The 22,115-nt window shown below is 28.6% G+C and overlaps 1 protein-coding gene across 1 annotated transcript; it reads left to right on the forward strand.

Annotated features, from left to right (window-relative positions):
* Positions 1-65: 65 nt before the first annotated feature.
* Positions 66-21,227, forward strand: LOC122513224 (potassium voltage-gated channel subfamily KQT member 1). Its single transcript, XM_043629487.1, has 9 exons — positions 66-89; positions 186-296; positions 969-1,175; positions 4,118-4,138; positions 7,685-7,953; positions 11,937-12,029; positions 16,282-16,438; positions 19,378-19,500; positions 20,628-21,227. Exons 1-9 carry the CDS (start codon positions 66-68, stop codon positions 20,727-20,729), a joined length of 1,107 nt encoding a protein of 368 aa, XP_043485422.1. The 3' UTR covers positions 20,730-21,227.
* The last annotated feature ends 888 nt before the right edge of the window (positions 21,228-22,115 follow it).

Genomic DNA, 22,115 nt, shown 5'->3' on the forward strand with positions numbered 1-22,115 from the left:
TAGGGAGAGAGAGACGCGTTTTTATATAATATATATTATTTATACATGGGATAATAAATCAAAAAATGCGAATGGAAATATCGTTGTTTGTAAAATGGCAAATTTGTTAAATGGGATATTTTTGTCGCAATTTATTACTTTCTTTCTTTCTTTCTTTCGTTTTCTTTTTCTTCTTTTTTTTTTAGATCACAGTGACAACGATCGGTTATGGTGACACCGTACCACAGACGTGGATGGGAAAAATCGTGGCATCGTGTTTCAGCGTATTCGCCATATCCTTCTTCGCACTTCCAGCCGTGAGTTAACGAACAAAAAAAAAGAAAAAAAGCAAAACAAAAAAAACCAAAAAAACATCTACACTCATAGAAAGAAAATTAATCTACCCAAAATTCAAAAAGAAAATTTCAACTTCAAAAAAAAAATAAAACGAATACTTCTACAATTCTTTCTACCCAAAATTCAAAAAAAAAATTTCAACTTCAAAAAAAAAAGATAAAAAAAATATAAAACGAATACTTCTACAATTCTTTCTACCCAAAATTCAAAAGAAAAGATAAAAAAAATATATAAAACGAATACTTTTACAATTCTTTCTATCCAAAATTCAAAAAAAAAATTCAACTTCAAAAAAAAAGATACAAAAAAATATAAAACGAATACTTTTATAATTCTTTCTATCCAAAATTCAAAAAAAAAAATTTCAACTTCAAAAAAAAAAAAGATAAAAAAAATATAAAACGAATACTTCTACAATTCTTTCTACCCAAAATTCAAAAAAAAGATAAAAAAAATATATAAAACGAATACTTCTACAATTCTTTCTACCCAAAATTCAAAAAAAAAAATTCAACTTCAAAAAAAAAAGATAAAAAAACAATAAAACGAATACTTCTACAATTCTTCTAATTATTTTGTTTTTTTTTCTTTGAAAATAATTATTAAAATAATAATTTATTAATTTTGTTCAGGGTATACTCGGTTCCGGTTTCGCGTTAAAAGTTCAACAAAAACAACGGCAAAAACATTTCAATCGACAAATACCAGCAGCTGCAATGTTAATACAGTGTCTTTGGAGGTGTTATGCAGCTGATAAAGCAATAAACAGTGTAGCTACTTGGAACATTTATATAAAGGATCCAGCACCAGCAGGACAACCGTCTACGCCATTGGGAAAGGTAAGGGAGAATTTGTTATTAACAATTATTTCGTTGTTCCTTTACGAAGGAAGTGCCAGTAGAGCTCTTATTATTATTATTATTATTATTATTATTATATATATACTAGCTGTTGACTGTTGATGTTCTTAGATGCTTAAACGATGTTCTTGAACGTTGTGTCCGATCGAATCGATCCATCGTAATTCGCGATTTAATTCTCGACACGTTATTTCATTTTTATTTTTTATTATTTTTCTATCCCTTTTTTTTCTATTCTTTTTTTTTTTTTTTAATCATCACATCGATCGGATCGTGGAAAAAATATAATCAAATCAAAAAAAAATAATAATGGGGGGGGAATCGGATTTCGTGTAAAATATTATTGTTTAAATTTCAAAATGGATGAACAATTTTGTATACATCGAATCATTCGATTTTTAATCCCTTAATTATTGCCGACCAATCGTATCGCGGTCGTAACTTTTTTTAGGTATAAATAAAATGAAGAAAAAAAAAAAAAAAATAAAAAAGAATTTGAAATATAAAAAAATACGGTTTGTTAATTTTAAATTTAAACGACAAATAAAAAAAAACAAAAAGAAAAAGAAAACCGGTTATTTGACTGATCCAAGGTGTACGTTTAACGTTAATTAATTCGAACGAGCACGATTTTTGTTTTTTTTTCTACTCGATCGTATCCCTCGGTTAAATTTGATCGATAAAAACAACGTCCTCCTTTTTATTTTTTATTTATTTTTTTAAATAAAAAGAAAACATTCGAAAAAAAGTATCTCGTTTTCGTGCAAAGCAAATTTAATTTTTTTTTTTCGAGCCTTTTTAGCAATTCCTTCTACGATCCGATTCGATATTCGATATTGGATTCGATTGGTTCGATAATAATTTGGCAGTGGATGGATGCGAGCAGAGAATGTTAATATATATATATATATATATATTCTGCTGTATGTTTTTATTTTTTTTTTATTTTTTAATGTCTTATTCGATGTGCCGTTTTCACAACAAAGTATATAAATATACATATATACTGGGTTTGTTCTTATTTTTTTCTTTTTTTTTTTTTTTTTCGTAATTGATCATTGTTTTAATCGTAGATATTATTATAGTATATCGAGAATTTTTAATTGTGTTGCTAGTTAATAATAATAATTTATAATAATTTTATTTATAATTCAAATTATATATAATTTTAAAATTAATTAATTATTTTAAAAATTTTATATAATTTTGAAATTAATTAATTATTTTAAAAATTTTATATAATTTTGAAATTAATTAATTATTTAAAAATTTTATATAATTTTGAAATTAATTAATTATTTTAAAAATTATATATAATTTTATAAATTAAATTATTATAAATTATTATAAAATATTATAAATTATAAATTAACAATTTTTAATTTATAATTTATAATTTTTAAATTTGATAAATTTTTTATCAAATATTTATTTCAATAATTATGTCAATGTTTTATCAACGCAGTTTTAAGACGTGCTTTTTTTTTATCAAGAAAGCTGCTTTGTATATATTTGAAATATTTGTTCATTTCACTTATCTTGGGTTTCTTTTTTTCTTTTCTTTCATTCAATTGATTTAATTTAATTTATTTTATTTTATTTTATTTTGACAAAGATTACGCGCTTCTCGTTTGGGGCATTCATTTTTCGTGCATAATTAATTACAATCGAATTCGATTGAATTCGTTCACGTAGTCCGCCGGTTTTTGCAATTTTCAAATATGCGAACCCTGTTATTGCTTTTCGTTTCTTTTTTTTTTTGGTGATATTTCTGTTTTATATTGGTTTGGGATTATTTCATTTTTCCCTTTTTTTAAACGCATAGTTGGAAGAGCCTATTGTTTTGGAATGCTGAAGTATTTGAGATATAATCGATTAAATGTAACCGAATATACTTCAATCATGCTGTCGAGAAATTGTTTTGTCAATTTTTATATATATATATATATTCATTTCTGTACCTTTTTTTTTAAAACTTTATTAAAAAATCATCTCATTTTCAATTCGATGCGAATCGATATTACGAGAGTTTATTACGTTGAATAATTTCGAACATTTTATTTTATCATTAACAAATAATCGTTGCTTGAAAGAAAGAAAGAAAGAAACAAAAACAAAAGTCAATAATCTAATAAATTTCCAATTTAAATTACGAACGGAAACGTGCGTCGTGTATTTCATTCGAAAGATATGAAATTTATCGTTGCAATTAAAAATTGCATTTATTTGCATCGATGTAATAATAATCGATAGAGAACGATGACCCCTTTTTTATTTATTTTTTTTTTTTTTTTATTTATTTTAAAGCTCATTTTTCAATTTAATTTTTATTCCAATTAACTTTAGATTGAACTCGTAATGAAGAAAGAGAAATAAAATAATTTGTAAATAATATACGACAAAACGCATATATGTGTATATATTATATGCGTATAATAATAATAATATTATGAACAATGAGAAACAGAGAGAGAGAGAGAGAGAGAGTGCAAATGTTAGAACAAATCCGACAGAACATCGACAGATCTATCCATGAACATTATAACCATCAAATGACGTCCAATTAACTGGCACATTTTCCGATAAATTACGAATACATATATATAGTACTACGTATAAATGATATTAACATAAATTATTCAAGTGTAATTAATACAAGAGAAATCATAAATTATTATCATTAACAATTTTGGTCTTTCTTTTTTCCTTGCATCTGCTGCCAAAATTTTAAATTTAAACAAAAAAAAAAAAAAAAAAAAAAAAAAGAAAGAAAAAAATAAATAAAAACGTTCACGTTCGATACTTCGTTCGATTATTAGAAAACAAATAAAAAAAAAAATAATTATTAAACATATATGAATACTCAGTATTTGCAATAACAATCGACAATTATTAAATGGTTTACCTGATATATATTTCAGTTGATTTGTGTAAAGAAGATGGTATGTAAATGGTTTAGATTTATTTCATATTTATTAATCTTTTGCATGTTTATTTTTCCTTCTATTTTATAATTATTATTATTATTATTATTATTATTATTATTATTATTATTATTATTATTAATTTTTATTATTATTATAATTTTTATTATTATTATTATTATAATTATATTTAAATGCGTACATTTATTTTTCTATATTTTCTATCCACACATGTTATATACATTATAATGATTCACAAAAGTATATACCCACTGTCAATTGGTGCTAGTAATTTTGAAAATGCATATTTTTATCAAACAAATTGTAAAATGAATTTTAATAATTTTAATACTTCAGTCATAATTGTTAAACAATTAAAGAGTGGATATAAATACTTTTGTGACTCGTATAATCACTTTTTTACAAACACGCTAGAATTTTTTCTTCCTATCTGCAATTTATAAATCACATTAGTTTTCATAAACATAATCAACAATACGAATTCACGGTGTTTTTTTTCTTCTTTTTCTTTGTTAATATACGCGTTTTAACGAAATATATCAAATTATTCGATTAAATGTACGAATCGTGCCAATTGAATTGAAATAGAAAAAGAAAAGAAAAACAAAAGAAAAAAAACACTTAATATTTTACAAGCATGCGTTTAACAAGATTTAACAATTAAAGTTCGCTACGATAAAAAGAACCGTGTGGTTCTGAAAAATACAACAACGAAAAAAAAAAAGACGAGACACACATTTTGCCGGTCGCAATATACGCGAAAGAAAATTTCGTTTCAATTAAAAAAAAATGATTCGGTGCTTTTTATAAATTAAAAAAGAAAAATACTAAAAAATAAAAAAAAAATAAAAATAGGAAGTAATAAAAAAGATAAAAAAGATTAAAAAGATATGCAAAGAGGCAAAAATCCCGATTAATTCGTGCGTGGTTTAATTTACGATGAACTACCGCGACCGACCAACCGAATGTTCGATCGTGGAAACGAGAATTCTCTCGTGCAAAATTTATCGTTAGGAAAAAGATGCGAAGTGGTGGGTGGGTGGGTTGTGCACGCGAGGGGATTAGAGGGTTTCGAAGGGGTGGAGGGTAATAATCGATCGAACAAAAAATTTTTGCATCCTTTATCGCGGTTCTACATACACTCAACCTATACCTATATACGCTCTCATAATTATTCGTGCACCTTTCAATGAAAAAGCTTTATTGTTTGTAACTTTAATATTGAGATTGTTTTTCGTTGTATCACCAATAGATGTTGTGCTTCTTTTTATACGTTTAAACAAAAAAAAAATAGAATAATCTAATAGCAAGAATTTCCAGGGATGAACGATACAAATTTGATTACTTTTTCTATCCTATTAGAAAATAGAACAATATAAAAAATAGAAAAATATATATATATAAATTATTAAATTATTATTAAATATAAGAAATAGAAAAATATAAAATTCGAAAATATAAAAAATAATATATATTAAATAAATATAATAAAAAAAAATATATATATAAAATAATATATATTAAATAAATATAATAAAAAAAAATATATATAAAATAATATATATTAAATAAATATAATAAAAAAATATATATATATAAAATAATATATATTAAAAATAATATTTTATCTACTTTTATCTAATTTGCATAATAATTCGTGTAACGTGATTGGATTATGTTACATGGGCAATGTCGGAATTTTCGATTATTTTATATTCGAATTAGTTACACACACACTGGTATTTTGATTATTAATTAATTCATTAAATTTTGTATATCATTGATAGTTTTATCTACATGGATTTATGTAACATTTTTTATTTATAGAATATACTGATAAAATATTGTGAGATAAATCTGGTACACTCTATACATAATTGAAATAATATTTCTTTACTAGTAATTATTTTTTAATACTTAGTATTAGTCTAGTTTTTTTAATAACCAATTCACACACATACACATAGTACAAATCATTCAAAAACACTTTAATCAATACTACAATATTCTATATATATATATATATATAATAAAAAAAAGTTGATAGGATAGATTAACAAATATGACAAACTGTGGTTTTTTTTATTGATCTATATTCCGATTAAAAAAAAAAAATATTCGATAAAACGAAAACAGAGGATTGAAAATAAATATTTGTTGTTCATCCCTGAAGGTGGTCATGTGTATCAAAAAAATGTGGAAGCTTATGTATATATGGCCAAAAACAGTTGTAGAATATTTTTCTTTAATTGTTTTGCACGTTACTTGCACCGAGGATACATTTTATGTGTTGCATGTCGTATTTTATTATATATACACACATATATATATATATATTAAAATACAAATACATAAATGCATGAATATGCATATATGTGTTCTACGTTTCTACGCAATTTTTTATCCTTTGCATCAGCTTTCCAAGCGTAATTGGCTTCTTCTTCCACGTGTATTTCTCAAGCACATCCGAAAGCTTCAGGGATTATACGCTCGTCGCGTTACATGAAATTTTTCTACGAGTATTTCATTTTTACTTTTCTTCATTTCTTTTTTTTTCATTCTTTCTTTCTTTCTTTTCGTAAGCGGAAAGAGTTGCTTCTCTCTTTATTCTCACTTTTTTTTTTTTAATTCCACGTGTTTCACGTCGTGGCAATAAATGAAGGAGTTTTGTGTTAGAAAATACGAGAAATGTACGGATAAAGTAAACTCTGACGCGTACGTATACGATTAGTTCAACTTTACCCCCCAACTATAATAGTTTTCCCAACATGTCAAATTATTTTTCCCCCGTCGACTAAATCAATTCCCCCGGACTAATATCGAAGACAATTTTTCATTCAATTACGAATATGTCATTTTAAATTCGATCGAATAAAATTAAAACAAAACTTTCGTACCACCTTTTAATACATTTCCAAAGAGAAAATAATTTCGATACGACGAATTATTACAAATTTACAGTTACGAAGTAATTTAAAGTTACGAAGTCGAATAAAGTATAAAAATAATTTAAGAAAAAAATGAAAGAAAAGAAAAGAAAGAAAAGAGAAAAGAAAAGAAATAATTTTGACCGAGCGTATAATTCTCTCAAGGGGGAGAAAAACCCACAACGCAGATTTATTAGTTTTCTCGGTGGGTTATGGTGGTGGGGGAGGGGGGAGGGGCCGGACACGAAAAAAAATGGACGTAACATAGAGAAAAAAAATGAGAGACATCAACTGTACACACACACACACACACAATACACATGCACACACACACAAATACACATGCACACACACACACAAATACACATACACAAACAAATAAAACATGAAAAAAGAGAGGAGGGTAAAGAATACATCTTCAAATTTCTCCTCCTCCTCCTCCACCTGTTCTCTGGTGTCCTGGAGCTAATAACAGAGAAACTGGGAGAGGCAAATAAAGAGATGAAAAAGTAAACAAAAAAAGAAAGAGAGAGAGAGAGAGAGCCGGTGCTCACTTGTAGGGATAGTGCATGTTGTGTTCGACGTGTGTTGTAATGGGAGGGCACCGGGGGTTCAGTCTCTGATGATCCAGGTGGCAAAGAAGGCGAGCGTGTTGAAGAGACGGAAATCACGTAACCGGATGGACGTTCAACAACAACAACAACAACAACAACAGCAGCACCAATCTTTACCACCGGTTACGATATCCGGTAGCATATCGGCAAGTGGGGGTGGTGCTGCTGCATCGCAAAACGACAATCAACGTCTTGAAAATGAAGGAGATGTCGTATTTTACATGGAGGAACCTAAAGCTGGTACTCCCAATCGTGCCAGACGTGACAATCGGTGAGTTCCATGCTATTTTTGATCATTGCGTTTGTTTTTGTTTTTTTTTATTTTCAAAATCACACGCTAAAAAAATCTTTTTTTTTTTTATATATATATTTTTTTTTTCGATACTCGTCTTTATAAAATATCGGGTCGTCGATTAAAATCGGTGAGTTCCATGCTTTTTTTGATCATTATAGTTTTTTTTTATTTTCAAAATCACACGCTAGGAAAATCTTTTTTTTTTATATATATATTTTTTTGTTAATACTCGTCTTTATAAAATATCGGGTCGTCGATTAAAATCTTACTTTTATTCTACTTTTTTTTTGTTCTTTTCCCCCTCCCTCTTACTTTCATTCGATTTTTTTTTCTTTTTTTTTTTAATTAAAACGAAAACACTTTGACGATAAACGATTCTCCCTTTTCTCTAATATTTCATATTTTTAATTAAGAAAAAAAATATTAAATCATCCCGCGTTTATTATAATAGTTCGAAAACATTTATAATACTTTCGTCTCTGGCGTTAAAATAATCGTCAGGATTTACGTTATTTATCGTTAGTAATAATATTCTCGTTTAAGGGTGGATGATTATTATTATTAAAACGTTCGTTATTTATGTTTGATCAAACGTGGGATTTAGTTCCGGATTGGATTATTGGCCCTAAAAGTAAATGATCGAATAGATTATATTTTGATCCCAACTATATTTCATATCTATCCCCGTTCCTCCTCCTTCTCCCCCCACCCCACCCACCCGTTAAAAAAGAAGATTACACTTATTCATTATTTTATCGAATTTCAAAGTGAATTTCATTGGTATTATTGATCGAAGAGCAATTAGGATTAACCCTTTCGTTACTAACGACCAAATATACGGGTCATTCCGTGCAAAGACCCATAATTTTATGGTGTCACCGAATCGGCTGAAAATAACATAATTTTTTTCTCATTTTTTTTTTCCCTTCTTCTTCTTCTTTTTCTTTCTAATTTATTTCGTACGTTCGACCTGTATTTAGTCCCAAAATGAAAATTCCTTTGAGCGATTAATTAACCGTGCGAATTTAAACACGTTCGTTCGTTCGTTCTTTTGAGGTTTTCAATTTAAAATAAATGTAAAACGAGGATAGTAAATGTAGCGGTTGTTGAGAGAAAAATGAAGAGAGAGAGAGAGAGAGAGGGAGAGGGGGAGAGAGGGGTGTTTGATATACGCAGAAAAAAATAGATGAAACCCTCTCGAACGTATTTACTTGCTAGTGCTACGTTTGTGGTAACAGTTTATCCTAGTTCGTGTCTTCCACGTCTATTTAGTCTCTCATTTTTCTTTTTATTTTTTGTTTCTTCTCTTTTACTCCTTCTCTCTTTCTCTCTTTTTCGTTTATTTTTTGTCTTCAACCCTCGAGCCTCGGTGACAGAAGAAGAAGAGACTTCAAAGGATTTTAAGAATATGAGATACGTAATATCAAACGAATTGTTTCCCCTTTTCTACGTTTCTACGTTTTCATGAGAACATTTTCCTCTTATTCTTCGTCTCGCAAATTTACTGATCATCAAATTAAAAATTTATAAACTTTCTCGTTTATATTATTTTATTTTCTATATATATACGAGTTTTTTCTTTTGTTCACAATTTAATTTAAATTTCAAAGTGAGGAGGGGGTTACTGTTAAATTAACATTTTATTTTTTATTTTTTATTTTTCACCGAGTATCAACGAATTTTATTCGACGTTACATATATAAATATTACGTATGTACGTACGTACGTATGTAAAAATAAAATTAATATCATTAAAAGAGAATCATAAAGAGAAAAATCAGAATAAAACGTAGGTTACATTTCCATAAAGTTTTCTACCTTCTTAACATTTTTTAATTATTCTCTCGACGATAATCTTTCGTATCGACTAATCGTATCATTTATAATAAAAAAGAAAAAAATTACAATTAATTATTTTTTAAGGATGATTTGTCGGTACAATCGGAAACAAAAGTTAATGACATTTTCATCAAATCCATATCTCTTAATATCTGTTGAAATAGATGATTTAAACCAACTATTTTTTTTTTTATAATTGAAATTTTGATATAAAGTTTCTAAAAGAATGAAATTTAGTGATCATTTTAATAATATTAACATAAAAATCTCAATTTAAGTGAAAATTGTAAAATAACTTTTGTTTGTGACTGTACCGTGAATTTAAGGATGATACAGTACAGTCATCCTTAAAAACAAATCATCCTTAAATCGAAATTAACGTTAACATCTAACGTATCAACGAATTTTATTTCACGTTATCTACATATATAAATATTACCTATGTACATATGTACGTAAGACAGGGTTTTTCATGTTGAAATTAAAATAACTATCTTTGGAATATCGAAATTGTAAAAATAAAATTAATATCATTAAAAGAAAATCATAGAGAAAAAAATCAGAATAAAACGTCCATAAAATTTCCATAAAGTGTCCTACCTTCTTAACATTTGTTAATGTCGTACTAATCATATCATTTATAATAAAAAAAAAGAAAATAAAAAATTACAATGAATTTTAAAATCGAAATCAACGACAAACATTAAACGTTGCTGATGTAAATTGAAATTGACCTAGGAACGTTGCATAACCTATAACCGTATTTATCAACACATATGTGTTCTGTATCTATGCACTATGTGTATTCAATAGCATAATTGGTGAGACCAGTAGCCAGTATCCAGAACGGGTGATAAAAGCTTTGTCCCTTAGGCTCTATCAGCAACATCAAACTGACCTGTTTAGTTCGTTACCTACGAACTAACTCATAAATTGTTCCCCAGAATAACCATCCTCGTTATCCCAACGAGTAGTTTAGTTTACGGAGGCTGCGAACCTACCTCATTTATCATACACAAAATGTTTAAATATTTACTTCGATTTACCACAAATTAGGAGAACCTTTATTACGATAAGAACAGATAACAAACCCACACAATAATAATAATAACAAACTTAGGAATTACGAAATAAACCCGATACTTTCGTCAACGTTGAATCCATTTGTTTTATTTTACTCGTTGTTTATTTTGATTTTTATTTTTCTCATACGTCACTTTAAAAATATTTCTTCCCAAGGGTGATGACGATCGAGGGGTTGAACAAAAAATATAATCAAATAAAGTGAAAGATCGAATATGAGGGGTCGCCGAGATTGCGTCGTGCGTGGAAGGAACAAAATAAATGAATGTTAATTTATAAAACTTTTATATCGGATTTCCTAATGATACGAATTTATCTTTTTCCACAATCCCTATCCAAATTATTATTATCATTTTTTATCGTTAAAATTATTACACGGTGATTGTTCTCGACACTTTGGTCGGTGTCCTTTTTTTATTTTTTATTAAAAAAACAAAAAATGTGATATTAATTTCCTTCCCCTTTTTTTTTATTAAATCACAAAATATCAATTTATTGGATATATCCGATTGTATCTGTTACCTGTAATTGATGAACGCGTACCAATTCGAATACATTCGACGAGTTAAATCGACGACTACCACCTTTCGTAAATTCGTTTACACCTATTCGAAACTTTTTTTTATTGAATTTTATTCGTAGGAAAATAACACTTCATTAAATGTTAAATATATTTTATTCGTGTCACGTAGCGAGTAATTTTCATTTCTTTATTTTTCTTACAATATCTTTTATTTTATTCTAATAAATTTTCTAGAGAAAGTTTACTTTAGCTTTAATTCGTTTGAATGAATTTGTAAAATTTGATCTCTTAACTAAAATTTCTCCATTTCTCTGGTTAAAGGAGAAAACCAACAGTAAAATCTTGATATCAAATTTATATATATATGCATAATATATTCACATGAACGATTCGAGAAACTTGTCATGACAGATGTGTCAGCCATGCAAAGAACACTTTCTCTAGAACGACTTCGAATATCGAGGAGAACTAGTTTCGAGTTTGTTAGTGTGAGTAGCGTGTTTCCGATTGGCAGGGGGAGCCTTTTTACTTCCCAGACAAGTTCGGTGACTGAGGCTACCAGCGATGAAATTGACATTGACATCGAGGAACCACAAAGGGTCACAACGTAAGTATTTAAACAATTCTTCTTTTTATTCTAAAAACTACTAAAAAAAAAAAACAAAAATCAACAAAATAAATCTCATATAAACGAACGAGTACGATAGGATGGTTAAAATTTTTGTGCTTCTGTTTTTTTCCAAACACGTTCACTAATTCGTTAATTAGGCCAAGTTAGTTGCATTGAAAAATTTTTTTTCTTCCTTCGATTACTCAATATTTCTTGAAATATTATCCTATGATCGAAATATAATTTTCTTCTAAATAAAAATCATTAAATTAAATTAACAACACCCCTATTACTATTTTTAATGATTTTACTTATCTAATTTTAAGAATTAAAAAAAAATAAATTATTACGTAAATTGATCTAGTTATTAAATTACGATTGGCCTAGAATTCAATTAAAAAAATGAACAAATTTGTTTTCTAAAAAAATCATTAAATTAAAAATCATTAAATTAAATTAACGACAACCCCCCTCCCCTATTACTATTTTTAATGATTTTATTTATCTAATTTTAAGAATTAAAAATAAAATAAATTATTACGTAAATTGATCTAGTTATTAGATTACGATTGGCCTAGATTTCGAATAAAAAATGAACAAATTGTGTTTCTAAAAAAATCATTAAATTAAAAATCATTATATTAATTAACGACAAGCCCCCTCCCCTATTAGATTTTAATGATTTTACTTATCTAATTTTAAGAATTAAAAAAAAATAAATTATTACGTAAATTGATCTAGTTAGTAAATTACGATTGGCCTAGAATTCGAATAAAAAAAATGAACAAATTTTGTTTTCTAAAAAAATCATTAAATTAAAAATCATTAAATTAAAAATCATTAAATTAAATTAACGACAACCCCCCTCCCTTATTACTATTTTTAATGATTTTACTTATCTAATTTAAGAATTAAAAAAAATGTATTTACGTAAATTGATCTAGTTATTAAATTACGATTGGGCCTAGAATTCAATTAAAAAATGAACAAATTTATTTTCTAAAAAAATCATTAAATTAAAAATCATTAAATTAAATTAACGACAACCCCCCTCCCCTATTACTATTTTTAATGATTTTACTTATCTAATTTTAAAAATTAAAAATAAAAAATAAATTATTACGTAAATTGATCTAGTTATTAGATTACGATTGGCCTAGAATTCGAATAAAATGAACAAATTTGTTTTCTAAACCAAATTTAAAGAGAGATTAAAGAATAAATCGGATTAAATGCCAGAGAAAAAGAGAGAGAGAGATGCTTAACTTCCTGAATCTCCAAATAATTTGAAAAAAATAAAACGATAGGGGTTAGTCCGATAATGAAGCTTTGAACTTAATCGATCAACGATTATAAACGAGGACCGTCCTGTATCCGTCTGCTATCGTCCTTGATAGTCAAGAATATCCAAGCTGAAAATATGTGGCTACTCGTGAATAATATGTCACATTGCTGGCTAGCATCCCCCTCCCCCCCCTTCCCACCGCCCTTCTCGCTCTCTCTTACTCTTTCTATTTCACTAAAGTTGTCAATTCCTCTGGCTACCTAGATTTTATTTTCAAGATCGGTGATATCAGATCGGGTGGATAGAAACGTCTGGTAGTTCCTGGGTCGACGATACGATTAATCGATTGCTTACCGTGTTTAAATTTGGCTATGACATTTCACGTTTTATTTATTCTTCAATCCGCGTTTTTAGAATCATATATAATAAATTACAACTGTTAAAACAGAGCAGACTAATGTAAGAGAAAGAAAGAGAGAGACAAACATACTTATATATTTGCATTTATATATGTACACACCACACATTTACAATTATCAATAAAACGATAAAAGAAAAGTAAGAAAACTTTACCTCGTGCTAGTTCGTACAAAAGCTACCACTTCTTCTCTCTCTCTCTCTTTCTTTTTTTCTTTCTTTTTCTATTTTCTATCTCTTTCTGATTCTTTCTCTTTCTCTTCTTTCTAGTCATTCGCACCAAACGCATAAGTGCTTTTTTCACCGCTCCATTACTTTACAGTACCCGGCCTACATTCTCTTCAATGTATAGAAAGTGTAAAGCTCGTCGTGTTTTACAGAGATTCCACGCAAGACCAATAGAAACAGAAACAAAAACAGCAACAGTAAGAGCAACAACAACAGAAATTGCAATAGTTGCAGTATAACAGTAGTTTCAACAGCATCAGCTGGACCACTACTATTACTCATCCTCTTCTTCTTCTTCTTTTTCTTTCTTTCTCTCTTTATTTCTTTATTTTTTTTCTTTTTTTCTTTGGTAACCGACTCTCCACGAAGATAAATTCCACTCGCTTAAATATTTCACCGAGTAGACCTACCATGAAAAAGAATGATTGTATATCTCAGTTACTTTGCTACTACTAGTTGCTACTACTTTTACTGTTATTACTGTTACTGTTACTGTTACTGTTCTGACGATGATAGTAATAGTAGTGGTGGCTGCTGTTGGATCGATTCAACTTTTTCTTCCTTTTTTCAATACCAGTCTAAACTAAATGGAAGTTTAAATGTGAACGCTCAATCCCACTGCTACGTTTTCCAATTCAAGAATAAGTACAATTAGATTACGCGAATTAACTTAGAATTTATTCTCTTTCTTTCTTTCTTTCTTTTCTTATTTTTAGTTTATTTTATCCATTTATTCTTACTTTTTTTTTTTCATCGAGAAGAAATATATTCAAACGCGATCTAAGATCAAATTTAAACTAAAACAATATTATTGTTACTTTTTCTTTCTTTCTTTCATTCTTTTCTTTCTTTTCTCTTTTATTTTGACTTTAAATTTGAAATGTGACATCAAAATTCTCTTCAAACGTCTTCCACTGCGATAAAACTTACTTCGTTGATTCAATATTTTATTTAACTACGAAATTATTCTTTCTTTCTTTTATTCTTTCTTTCTTTTTTTTCTCTTCACTTTAAAAGGTGTTATCCAAATCGTTTTCAAACGTCATCCCGTGCGATAAAACTTCCTTGATTGAATATTTTATTTAAAACTTAGTTTATCGTGCGTTACGCGTTCTTTCTTTTTCTTTTTAAAACCTATCTCTCTCTCTCTCTTTCTTTCTATCTTTCTTTTTTCTTTTTTTTATCTCCTTTTTTTCTACCCCTATTCTTTATATTTTCTCCACTTTTACTTTAAAGGGGGTAGAACGTCTAAGCGTTCTCGAAATATAAACAACCGAAGAAAAGCCACTCTTCTCGAGAATATTCTTCGATGAATAAATACCAACACCTCGAGAAGAGGGTGTTCAAGTGATAGTACGTCTCTGTCGTTCTAGTTTACAGAGAGTAAAGTAAAGTAAAGGAGTTAAAACACGTAAGCAATCGTCTAAGTGTACGTGAAAAAAAATCTTCACGCGTTTAACGTACAATATTTTTTCATATTTTTCTTTTCCCAAATCACTAAAATAATATTCTACAACAACGAACATCATTTTTATACGGAAAATGTAACTCATTATTAAAAAAAATGACAAAATATTCAATTAAAGGATAATTTATTAATTTTTATTTCGAATTTAGATTGAGGTGGGTGGTTGCATAAAACAAATACACGCGTACACAAAATATTTCAGACATTTTTAGTAGTCATTGAATTTTACAACTTACGAGGGGGTTACAAGGGACAAAAAAGACTAATCTAATTCATAGATAAAACATTGATCTACCCATCCCGACATTTCTTGAACCTTCTCGAATATTTACGCACACGTTTCAACGCTTTAAAGAGACAGACTTATTCCATTTGAAATGAACAAAAAAAACTTATATTTATTCTGACTTTCAACATTTTGTTACGATTATCTCGATTTTCGTTTGGAACATTTATCACGTTGCAATGTAAGTCGAAGTTTTTTCATTCAATTCGAGAAGAATTCGCGAGTGAAGTGATTTATCATGTTGGAGGAGGGGGAAGTGGGAGGTGGGAGGTGGAAGGGTGGTGGTGGTGGTGAGGTACGTTTTGCGAAATTCTTTTTGTTTATTTGTAATATTTTTTTTTTCTTTTTTCTTATCGATTCGAGGCACATCTTTTTAGAAAGGAAAACGGTTTTTCGTGGCATACACACACACACACACATACACACATACTCATAGACTCAAACCCACACTTACACACGCACGCAATAAATCATCTCTTCTATCATGGTAGTAGCATGCACGGATCGTTACGAATTGATCTAAATCGAAATCGATCTTCCCATCTTTCGAACGATTGAATTTCAGGCTCACCGAGGCGCACAGAAATGCCATAAGGGCGATCAGAAAGATCAAGTATTTCGTGGCACGACGAAAATTTCAACAAGCACGAAAGCCTTACGATGTGAGAGACGTCATCGAGCAATACAGCCAAGGTCATCTCAACATGATGGTGCGAATCAAGGTGAGATCTTTAATAATTTTTTTTTTCTTCTTCTTCTTCTTCTTCTCTTCCTTTTTTTTTTTAACCCTCGCTATTTATCAGAGACGCAGCCTGAAGCTCTTCATCGTGGTTTTTGTTTTCTTTCTGTTTTTTTTTTTTTTCTTAAAAAACTAAACTCAAGTGAAACGTTTTAAAGAGGATACTTCGTAATAAGACGAATACGAAACAGGAAAACTACGTGTTTTATAACATTTTTCAAAATGTAATTTGTTAATATAAAACTTTTCATGATAACATTGATATTATTTTATACGTATATTTGTGTATGTTGTGTGTCTGTGTGTGTGTTTTGGTTTAATTTAAAATACAATTATTATGCATACCGAATCGTATAATCTGATTAAACGTTAATTAATTCTTATCTCGGGGAAAAAACATTAACCCTTATTCCGCGTTACTTTTTGTTTTTTGTTTATCGTTTTCGCAAAATTGACGAAAAGATTTCTAAGGATTAACGAATACAATATCTATTTCAACAGTAAATCCAATATTTTCGTAATATCGCAATTTCGAATGAAAGTAAAACTGCGTCATTTTCAAAGCAATTTTGTTATTCCATTTTTGTTGTTGATTTTCTAATAAATCACAGGGATGATGTATTCCATCTCTCTCTCTCTTTCTTTCTTTCTCTGAGTTTCATTCTTACCTGATTAATGTCTCTATGCATAAAAATGAGAATGAAGTATCGCTTGTACCGAAAGATAAAGCAGCGTCAATCACTGAGGCTGCTCTTATCGAACAGCATGACCTTTTCCTTCTCGAAGAGAATACGGAAGGAAGAAAGAAAAGAAGAAGAAGAAGAAGAAGAAGAGGAAGTTTCGATAGACGTCGCAAGCGAGAATGAGGAGGCTTTAGTGTGTATCAAGAAAATCGATAATATCCTTAAGCTCTATACCAAGTTACATTGAGTATTGGGCTACCAGTAAATCCCAGTTATACATGACGGTATTACAGGAAGAGCTTTCACTACTACTAATACATTGCATTATTTCCATGTAATAGAGATAGACACGTTTAAAAAAAATAATACCACAATTAATCTTTCCTATTTAATTTTCAACATAATTTTTCAGATCGAATCTATTTACCATATGAAATTGCACGTCCAATTATTTTATCAAAATTAAATATATATAAGATATTTAAAACAGAAAAATATTCAATTATTTTTAAATTATAAATATAATTATTTACAATTTCAATTTTTTGAACTTTTGATCTAAAACACGTGCGAATATTTGAACAATTTAAATTATCAATTTTGTGAACTTGAATTGAAACTTTCACTACTACTAATACATTGCATTATTTCCATGTAATCGAGATAGACACGTTTAAAAAAAAAATAATACCACAATTAATCTTTCCTATTTAATTTTCAACATAATTTTTCAGATCGAATCTATTTACCATATGAAATTGCACGTCCAATTATTTTACCAAAATTATAATATATATAAGATATTTAAAAAAGAAAAATATTCAATATTATATATAAAATAAAAAAAAAATAAATATATATAAATATAATTATATAAATAAATTATTTACAATATAAATATAAATATAATATTTACAATTTCAATTTTTTTGAACTTTTGATTTAAAACACGTGCGAATATTTGAATAATTTAAATTATCAATTTTGTGAACTTCGATATATATTAATAAACTTTTAATTATATTTATTTAATGAATTCATAGAAATCACGCTTCTGAATGAAAAATATTTGTAGTCCGAAAAAAAAAAGAAAAACAAAAAACTACGCATTTGATAGAATAAAATTTGTCATCATAGCAAGGTATTTAATGTATTTGAGTATAAAATATGAAAATCTGATGATCTAGGGTGCAATTTCATATGGAACACACCCCGTGTAAGTATAAAATGATGTAACACGACTTTCCAGTTGAAAGAAAGAAATCAGAACAAGAACATGATCGATAAGAGGACCATTATTCTTCGTACATTTAACTTCAATTCGAGACACATCAAATTTGTTCAGGGTTCGATTCGTTTCGATTCCTTCTAACCTTCGGATACGATAAATCGAACACGATGGCGTCGAGACGTGAATCTAGCTAGCTAGCTAGCTTCCCGACGTGTTCGATTTTCAATCGTGTGCCACGGTATAGAAGACAAGCGTTAGAAATAAAATGGCTAGCTGGTTTGTAACCCAGGATGCTCGTTGTCGTTTCCAAAGATAAATCAAATTTGCTTTCCACCAGAAATCGATTGTTTTTATCCTATTTCTTTTCGATTCTGTACAAAGAAAAAGATTTGACGTAAAAAAGAAAATATTCGAGATAGAATGGAAAGAGAAAACAAAAAAAAAGAACACAATTTCTAATTCCAAATTTTAATTAGAAACAAACCTCCCCTCCTCCTCTCCACTCTTCAAGCAAACACCAACAACTGTAATATTATATATAACTATAATATTACTATAATATTATATATAACTATAATATAACTATAATATAACTATAATATTATATATAACTATAATATTACTATAATATTATATATAACTATAATATTACTATAATATTATATATAACTATAATATTACTATAATATTATATATAATTTGAATTATCAATATAATATTCGATTTCGTTTAAAATGAATTACCAAAATGTATGTAAAAATGTGTTAAAATTACATCAATTAACGTTCCACTTATTATGCTAAAGAAAACATTAATATGTTACTCTCAATACCACGATGGTTTGAAAACTAATAAAAATAGTAATGGAAAAAGATTCTTTTTGTTTTATAGAGGAAAGAAAAAAAAAGGAATGAAAGGGAGGGAGAGTAAGGAAGAATGATATTGAGTGTGTGAGAGAGAGAGAGAGAGAGAGATCGAGCATTCAAAGCTGTCTACCATTGTTCACAGGAGTTACAAAGGAGATTGGATCAGACCCTGGGTAAGCCTGGCAGCTACCTGGCAGGAATCGACCGGGCTGGCAACGTGAAACCCATGACGATCGGCGCACGCCTTTATCGAGTCGAACAGCAGGTGAATTTAAAACACACACACACACACTAATCTCATATTTATATATATATTTATAAATTATCGATTTATTTATTTCTAAAAAAAACTAATCATTAAACACAACATTTCATTTGCCAATCCTTAACAAATTACCTGTTTTTTTTAATTCTATACGATTACAAGTGATGTGCACTCATTCATGAATTGGTGTATTAAAAAATAAAAAATAGTAAGAGAGAAATAGGAGGGGGGAGAGGTGAGAGGGATGTGATGTACGTCCATCCATCTTGATTCCACACATTTCCCAGTAGAATTCCTGAAGGTTCTCGTTAATGTTCTCCCCTGCCATGACGAAAGTTACACGGTGGTAGAAGCTTTCCGTTAATTACCACGCCAATCCTTTCCACCCTTCCAATCCCCCATCCTCCACCCCCTCTTCCTCCATTTCATTGTCGATCCCTTTCCGAAAAGTCACTCGTTCGTTCTTTCGTCCTTTGTGAGAGAACTTTTAATCGAGCAAGGACAATGTTCGACGCGTATAAAACACTTCTTCTTACTTTCTTATTCTTTCATATATATAATACTTATCTTTGCTTTATTAATTATTCACTTTTATCCAGAACGAACTAATGCTTTTGGGATATATCTATTTTAAAATGAACCCTTAATAATTTATACTTCATACAGAGAGACATATATATATATATTTAATCGTTAAATATTAAACGAACTTGTGAATAATTCCTATAACGATTTTTATTTTTATATCCTTTACTTTTTTCAACGTCTGCAATAATCCCCTGACATTATCATTACAAGTTAAAATGACGAATAAATATTTAATTATACGTCGACGAACGCACATCTTTTACGTGTTATTACCATCAAAATATTACATAATCGCGGTATAATGTTTTATATATATATATCCAACGATAATACTATTGAATCCAAGTTGGAAAAAATTCCCAATGGAATTTTCATTTTAATAACGAAACATCGTGCACTCATTTTTATATTTCTTTTTTATTTTTTTTTTTTGTTTTGTTCTCTCTACGATAATTATCGTGCAAACCTATAATAATAATAATAACTAGAAAGGCATCTAAACATTGTGTACTAATCTCAAGCCCGTGTTCTGATTGCAGCTGTCGGTGATGGATAAAAAATTGGACCAACTGGTGTACGTGCTGAATGCGGTCGCTCAGAAACAACAGATCCCTCTGAGGAGTATAGAGGATGATGTGTAACAGAAAGCCCCGGGCGAATTCGTGCCACCCTTTTTATATGGGGTTTCGATGACGACCCCATGGATATTGCCGAGAGTGACCATAACCACCGTTGTACCTAACATGCTTAGCGAGAGCAGCTGACTCGACGTTATTATATCGATAATATTATTAAATAATATTATTAAATAATATTTATAAATAGCATCGCAGCTATTGGGAGGACCTATTTTCTCGATTTATTTGCGCTGATACACACATAAATATATATATTTATTTATTTATTTATTTATTTATTTATTCATTTATTTATTCTCATTTTCTTTTTTTTTCTTTCTTTCTCGTTTTTTTTCGTTGAATACTTCCTATCGCGAACAAAGTCAAATAAAAATAAAGGAGAATGAAGAAAGAAGAAAAATCCAGAAGCTCGTCGAGAGATGTTCGTTCGCCCTCTCCTCTCGAAACGAACGAATCAATTCCGTTTCGTTCCAATTTACGAGATGAACGTTATTATGTGAACAAGTAATAAAAATAAGAAGAAAAAAAAGAAATAATAAAATATATAAAAAAGGAAGAAACGATGGAGAGAAGAGAGAAAAATAAGAAAAGATATTTGAGCTTTACGATACCAACGCACAGGAGAACAGTTTAATGTATTTGTATATAAGTATATGTATGTCTAAGCAAAAGGTTCCCAAGGGTGACAAAAATTGGAGAGAGAGAAAAGAAGGGAGAGAGAGAGAGCGAGAGGAGGGACGGAGGTGGAGGGGGGGTGAGGAAAAAGATGACGTTGATTTTCTACAGATTGATCCCAATATTATTTCTAATATATAATTCATTTAATAAATCTAATCTTCGTACAATGAAACGAATGGTTAGAAATTTTTCTTAAAAAAAAAAAAATAAAAAATAAATAAAAATAAAAAAAAACACACACGGCAAAAACTAGAAATTTTAATATCCTCGAAGAAAATGAGATGAGGATGAAATGAAAATGGAGAAAAAAGAAAAAGGAACAAAAAAAAAAATATCTTTCCAACGGTCGGATATTAATGTCAATTGATTTCTTTGAAAATAATTTAAGTCAAACGAAAAAAGAAAAAGTAAAACCTCGCAGTATATATATATATAAATATAAAAATGCGAAAAAATTAATAATAATAAACAAACAAACAAAGAAGAAAAAATAATTAAAAGTAAAAAAATCTTTAACAAGAAAGAAAATTCAATTATTCTAATTAAAATCCACGCTCTTTTTCATCGTATCTATGGACGACAGACAAAAAAGTACTTTCGTAATTTTATTCCAAATGGAAAATTAAAATAACAAAAAACGAAAGAAAAATATTTCTCTTTTCCTCTTTCTCTTTCTTTCTCTCTCTCTCTCTCTCTCTGTCTCTCGCTCTC

The sequence above is a fragment of the Polistes fuscatus genome, unplaced genomic scaffold (genome assembly GCF_010416935.1).
Source record: "Polistes fuscatus isolate 324 unplaced genomic scaffold, CU_Pfus_HIC Scaffold12, whole genome shotgun sequence".
Taxonomy (NCBI): Eukaryota; Metazoa; Arthropoda; class Insecta; order Hymenoptera; family Vespidae; genus Polistes; species Polistes fuscatus.